We start from the raw sequence: 7198 nt of genomic DNA on the forward strand, positions 1-7198 counted from the left end.
TGAGGCAGGGAGAGAGTGACTTGCAGAATGAGGATTCAGATCCTTGTCTTCTGGAGTGCTAGTCTCAACACCTAGCTATCCCATGGTGATACAGGCACTTCTCCCCATACCTGCTTAACCTCTCCACGTACAGCATTTATCAGTGTCATCCTTCCAAATCCATATTAAATCAGGTAAGAAAAACCAAAGTTAAATGAGCAACTTGATGCCCACAGCTCCTAAGCTGTCATCACCTTTAGGAGTGTTGCTAGCCTATACTGGAAAGGATTGTGATTGAGATCTAGGTAAAGTGTGGCTACATGATGCTTACATTAAAAATCAACAAAATATATAAAATTGTACAATACCTTTATTGCTTTACATCGTGTGCAAGTGATGGTAGGTTCTTCAACTTAAAAATTTCCACACTTTTTAGAAGATGAGAGTTTTAAAAATCGTAGTTCCATATTTTGTGTGCATTTAAACATGTGTGTGTTTAAAAACAATGTAGTAATTATTATAGTAGTAACATACCTTATAGAATTTCTGGTATTTTTTGGTATTTTCCCTTTTCATCCCATTCTTATTTGTTTGTTGATTGCATTTTTATGTCCTTGAATAACCTAACTATTTTTCCATAGAAGAACAATATGCATTCTGTAGAAAAATGTATAACTTCAGCAATAAATTTATTGAAATGATTCATTCTCATTTACAAACCAAGTTACATTCATGTATCTCCTTTTGCTATGTATCTCATAGTAGTCTTCATAGGCAAACAATAATATACATTCCAACCTCCCCCCCACCCCGGAAGGTATTTATTTCTCTACCACTGATTTTCTGTTAGCAAGTTCACTGGTTGCATACTGTGAGCCTATGGGTCTTCCTTATGAAATGATATTTCCTATCTCCTTACATTCCTTTAAAATTAACAAATATGACAGTAGGTTTTTGAAATTTGGAGAGTACTTAATGATTTCAGTAAGGCCTTTGACAAGGTTCCCCATGACATTCTTGCAAACAGGCTAGTGAAATGTGGGCTAGACAAAGTAACAGTTACATGGATTTGTAATTGGTTGACTGGCCGAACCCAAGGGGTGCACAACAATGGCTCCTTTTCATCCTGGAGAGAAGTGACCAGCGGGGTCCCACAGGGCTCTGTCCTGGGCTCAGTGCTAGTCAACATCTTTATCAATGACTTGGATGACAGAATTGGGAGCATACTTATCAGATTTTCAGATGACACCAAATTAGGAGGAGTAACTAACACAACAGAGGACAGGATTAAAATTCAAAATGACCTGAATAGACTAGAACAGTGATGGCGAACCTATGGCACGCGTGCCAGAAGTGGCACTCAGAGCCCTCTCTATGGGCACACACAGTTTCTTATTAGAAAGCCAGAGGGACGTGGCGCTTTTCAATAAATAAGTGGGGTCTGGGTTGCAGTTTGGGCACTCGGTCAGTAAAAGGTTCACCATCACTGGACTAGAATGCTGGGCCACAGCTAACAAAATGAACTTCAACAGGGAGAAATGTAAGGTACTGCACTTAGGGCGGAAAAATGAAATGCACAGATATAAGTTGGGGGACACCTGGCTTAAGGAAACTACATGTGAAAGGGATCTAGGAGTCCAAGTAGACCACAAGTTGAAGATGAGTCAGCAGTGCGATGCGGCAGCTAACAAGGCCAATGTGATTTTAGGCTGCATCAATAGAAGTGTAGTGTCTAGATCAGGGGTCGGCAACCCCCGGCCCATGGGCCGGATGCAGCCCACAGAGGTGGCAGGACTGGCCCCAGCCCGGTCCTGCCGCTGCCGCTGCCGCCGTCTCCTCCACCTCCTCCTGGGCTGCGCGACCACACTGCCCTCCTCCTCCACCACCGCGCGGAGGAGGAAGAGGAGGGCCGTGCGGCCCCGCACTGCCCACCTCTTCTCCTCTGCCTCCTCCGCCCCCAGGCTGCGCTGTGCATGGAGGAGGGGGGAGGAGAAGGAGGAGGAGGAGGGGGGAGGAGGAGGAGAAGGAGAAGGAAGAGGAGGAGGGGGAGCAGAAGGAGGAGGAAGAGGAGGAGGGGGGAGCAGAAGGAGGAGGATGAAGAGGAGGGGGAGCAGAAGGAGGAGGATGAAGAGGAGGGGGAGCAGAAGGAGGAGGAAGAGGAGGAGGGGGAGCAGAAGGAGGAGGATGAAGAGGAGGGGGAGCAGAAGGAGGTGGAAGAGGAGGAGGAGGAAGAGGAGGAGGGGGGAGGAGGAGGAGAAGGAGAAGGAAGAGGAGGAGGGGGAGCAGAAGGAGGAGGAAGAGGAGGAGGGGGGAGCAGAAGGAAGAGGAGGAGGGGGGAGCAGAAGGAGGAGGATGAAGAGGAGGGGGAGCAGAAGGAGGAGGATGAAGAGGAGGGGGAGCAGAAGGAGGAGGAAGAGGAGGAGGGGGAGCAGAAGGAGGAGGATGAAGAGGAGGGGGAGCAGAAGGAGGTGGAAGAGGAGGAGGAGGAAGAGGAGGAGGGGGAGCAGAAAGAGGAAGAAGAGATGGAGGGGGGAGCAGAAGGAGGAGGAAGAGATGGAGGGGGAGCAGAAGGAGGAGGAAGAGGAGGAGGGGGAGCAGAAGGAGGAGGTGGTGAGTGGCCAGAGGCCTCAAGGTTTTTAAAATTTTTATTTTGTGTGCTTTAAGTGCTAACAAGTCTCCCTTGTTTTGACAGTGATAGTGTGATGATGATGTTGAGAGTCAGATTGAGAGACATGCACGCACTGTTTCTGAAGCCGAGAGAGTGCGACTTTCCAAAGTGCCTTTTCTGTGTGTTTTTGGTTCTTTAATGGTGATATTGATATCAGAAAGCCTCTGAGGCAAGGCCAATGTAAATTGCTGTGATTTTTACAAACTCACGCGCAGTGAAGAAAAACCAAAGTCCCTTGACCAAGTACACACTTCTGAGAAGTACACTTGGTGCAAGAACTGTGAAACCACTTTGACATGTTCAATAGGCATAGCCATGTGAACCCATGTTCAGTGTGAAACCCAAAGAGTTGGGTTATGCAATAAGCCTCTGAAATATGCAAGAGATTGCTATGTTAAGTAAAGCCATGTTCAATGCCCAAATGTGCTGTTTGGAATGGGGGGAGCGGGGGTTGGCCAGAAAGGGAAGTTCATTTCTGCCATCTGTCTAGGAATAATGCCCAAATGTCCTCCATTTTGATCATGCCTAAGAAACATGCATTTATATTAACATTTTTTAAAAATCATCACATTTTTTCGCATGTCCTCCATTTTTTAAAAAATGTGTCCTACATTTGAAAATGTTGTCCTATATTATTTAATTATTTATTTATTTCTCCCCCCCCCCCCCCCCCAGTTGTCTGGGGGACACCAACCCGTCCCCTGGCTCAAAAAGGTTGCCTACCCCTGGTCTAGATCAAGGGAAGTAATAGTGCCACTCTATTCTGCTCTGGTCAGGCCCCACCTGGAATATTGTGTCCAGTTCTGGGCACCACAGTTCAAAAAGGACATTGAGAAACTAGAGCGTGTCCAAAGCAGGACGACTAAAACGGCGAAGGGTCTGGAAACCATGCCCTATGAGGAAAGACTCAGGGAGCTGGGTATGTTGAGTCTGGAGAAGAGAAGGTTAAGAGGTGATATGATAGCCCTGTTTCAATATTTGAAGGGATGTCATATTGAGGAGGGAGCAAGCTTGTTTTCTGCTGCTCCAGAGACTAGGACCCGGAGCAATGGATGCAAGCTACAGCAAAAGAGAGTCCACCTCAACATTAGGAGAACTTCCTGAAAGTAAGGGCTGTTCGACAATGGAACACACTCCTTTGGAGTGTAGTGGAGTTTCCCTCCTTGGAGGTCTTTAAGCAGAGGCTGGATGGCCATCTGTCGGGGATGCTTTGTTTTAGATTTCCTGCATGGCAGGGGGTTGGATTGGATGGCCCTTGTAGTCTCTTCCAACTCTATGATTCTATGATTCTAGTAATGACTTGCTTTTGTAATGTATGATCTGTTTTCTGGACAACTGAATAATTTTGTTTGCATTTTTAAGAGGTGGACTTCCAGTCAGTGTATCATTACATGGCAGCTGTCACTGAACTAGTATTTGATGTTTTAACATCATATGGTACTTGCAAAAAGTATGCAGTTTGTCAGTGGAAATTCTCTATAGAGAAGGGATTGTAAATTCTTAAATTATTTTGCTGTATTGCTAATTTTTCTCCTTTCTGTTTACCTGTAGGAAGAAAAAGGGAATGGTTTAAGATAGATGATGCCATAAAAGTTCTGCAGTATCACAAACCTGTGCAGGCTTCATATTTTGAAACGTTGAGGCAAGGCTATTTGGCTAACAACGGCACTCCTGTTGTGACCACATCATTCTCAAAAGAGAGTGCACTGTCTGACATCAGATGACTGAAGATATCCATATAAGAGAAATAGACGTGGAAAAGAAGACTGAAACCTGGATTTCCCTTTTCCCCCTCTTCTCGCCGCTTTCACATATGTCCTCTGTCAAACAGACATGTGCAGCAGCCTTTGGCCTTTGGCAGAGCAATGTTTGAGTGTTGCATTCTAGTGCAAAGTGGGGTTTTCTTGCTTTTACTTGGATATGTATTTTGTAAACCACATCTTGTGCATGAAGTGTCCCTTCCCTGTTAACAACATTTTGACAACTTGAAGAGCAAGGCTGCTAGTTTCACCACTGCCTTGTCTTCTGAAATGTTTCTTTGTGTTGTTGCAGCCATAGCCAGACTTTTTTTATCTTTTCAGTTAAAAGAGGCTATAAATGTGAGATCAGATCTTTTAAGTCTTAGTTTTTGTACAGTACGCTGCTGTTGAGATCTGTGTGGTGGCCACTTTCTCAGCGCATGTGTGTAACTTTTTTTAGATGGAGAAACCTAACACTTTGATTTTGCAGGATTTATTTTAAAATTTAAGCTGCTTCTATAAAGAAGAGCATCATAATCTTCTTTGCCTTGTTTTTTAACATTTTTTGTGACAGTGCTAGTGGCTGGGCCAGTTTGACTCCCTGTACCCCACTTCTTGATTCAAATTTAGTGCTGTGACACTTGGAGGAGGCCAGGCAACAATCACTTGCAAGACATCCTGGTGCTTCATTCTTTCTACAGTTTTAGCCAATATGCCATCTCCTAACAATGGACAGAAGCACAAGGAATTGGTTACCCTTCACTTCTGGCATATGACCACAGAAACTAGTTGAATTCCAACCTCTATATATAGGAATCAGGGATTCAAAATGAGCTTAAAAACAGGTGAACTGGAGCATCAAGCACCAATGATTTCTGCTGGTGTGGAATTCTTTCTATTCCTGCTGTATACTGCTGATATCTCTTCTTGTCCACATGCCTTACACCATACTGAACTGGATATTATAATTTGTGCTAAAGTGTTGGACTTTCCTTTGAGTGTTGCTGCACCGAGAGGCAGTCACACAGTATCCCTGAAAAGAAGTAATCAGGTGTCCAATCTCCTCCTTTATCTGTAGCATTGCAGCACTTGTAAATGTACCACAGAGCATGCTCAGAATGGTAAATGTTATTCTTCAGTGGCAAAGGTACAACTGGTTCCCAAGCAGAAATGCTGTTGTGGAGAACTGTGTCATTTAATAGGATAGTTAACCTGATGCATTGGCACATGTCACATTTTTGTTTCTATTGATGTATGTTTCATGCTGTCTTGATTTGCCAACAGTATTGTCTAGTTGGGAGACTGTGGAGAGGGTTGTGGGAGGGGGTGGGCCTGGGGAAGATTTGGGGAGGGGCATTAGTTAATCCCTGGCTTGGGACAGGACCTAGTTGCTATATTTGGTGACTACGTCTTTGTCAGTGTATAGCCAAGATGTGAAATTAAATCTGCAGTACTCTTATTAATCAATCATTCTCATTAAATAACTGCCCATTAAACAACTAATTGTATAAAATATTCTAAAATAGTCATGCAGCCTGAAGAAGTTAATTTGTATACTTTCTATTTTTGAAAGCTGCTGTGAAATCTGAGATTCATTTTTTTTTTTTTTGCGTGATCCCCTACTTTCAGTGAGTGGGATAGCATTCTGTATTATGGGAGTACTAATGCCACATGGAAATGCTGAGAATTATTATTCAAGAAGTAGTTTAAACTTGAACATCTACTACAAATCTGGAACTATGCTGTGCCACTTCAATGCCCTTTATCTTAACAATCAACAATAAAAAATTAAATGCAAAGGGCTTGATTAGTGTCTTGAAATATATTACATGACTTTTCTTACTAAGGCATATGTGGCACTTTCCGGTATTGCAAACCGTTGCCTTCAGCTAAGGGTTTGGGGTCTTGTTGAATAGAGAAGGACATGGAAGTTAGTTTGAAGGAGAACTGAAACTCCTAAAAGGGTGACTGCAGTTTTAATATCTACAACATGAATACTTTTTATGACTCTAAGATGTTTTTATAGGGCTGTTAAACAGACTACTTAGGATAGACTATTGTTAATGATTTGCTAACAGCTTTTCTTTTTTTGTTTGGGTCAGGAAAAATAAATTGTGCCAAGAAAGTAGTTTAATGTGGGATGAATTGATGCTATTTATGCAACTGCATTGAGTAGCTGTTTGCCTTCTAAACTGGAAAAGGAAGATGAAGCTCCTGGAATACAAAGGCTGGATTCTTCAGTAGTGTAATTTAACCCAGTCCTTGCTTCTGTTTACTAAACCCCACTTTTTCACCTACTTCTGATGCACTGTAGAGTTCACAGCTTTCCCAGTTTCTCAGGGTATTATGTAATAAATGAGTCAGTAAACTACTTAGTGATATAAATGAAAATGTCAACACACCAACTCACTTTTTCAGTGCATGTCTAAATACACTGGAACTTCTGGCATGACAGACCATGTGTCTAACATAGTGCAAGTAATGGGGGGTGGGGTGTTTTCAGTTTAAATATAATCTATGCTAAGTGGGTAGATGGACACTTGGTTTAGAGTTCGTATGTCTTAAATCTTCAGTAAATATAGATTCAGCTGGGCTTTGCCATAAAATGTAATTTGTTGGATTTCTACATGTAAAACTCCTTTATATTTATGTACTGTAATCAAGGACTGCTGGCAAAGGCAGTAAAGCGTGCTTGATAGTCAATTTTTATGAACTTTAACTTTAAATCAAGGCAGAGCACCCAAATTCTGAAGAGTATACATACTTCCCTAATCTCTTCTGTTCATCTCATAGACTGTGAGAATCCCAGTGT

The 7198-nt window shown here is 42.9% G+C and overlaps 1 protein-coding gene across 2 annotated transcripts in view; it reads left to right on the forward strand.

Annotated features, from left to right (window-relative positions):
* The window catches only part of NUDT3 (nudix hydrolase 3), a 30093-nt gene extending 24389 nt beyond the window's left edge, over positions 1–5704 (forward strand). For both annotated transcript variants that reach the window (XM_089514698.1, XM_089514697.1), the window contains one exon: positions 4199–5704. In XM_089514698.1, the coding sequence (XP_089370824.1) occupies positions 4199–4371 (173 nt within the window). In that variant the 3' untranslated portion in view covers positions 4372–5704. The remainder of the gene's footprint in view (positions 1–4198) is intronic.
* The last annotated feature ends 1494 nt before the right edge of the window (positions 5705–7198 follow it).

Source organism: Sceloporus occidentalis, unplaced genomic scaffold (genome assembly GCF_023333645.1).
Source record: "Sceloporus occidentalis isolate IW3139 unplaced genomic scaffold, rSceOcc1.0.p SCAF_3, whole genome shotgun sequence".
In the NCBI taxonomy this organism is placed as follows: Eukaryota; Metazoa; Chordata; class Lepidosauria; order Squamata; family Phrynosomatidae; genus Sceloporus; species Sceloporus occidentalis.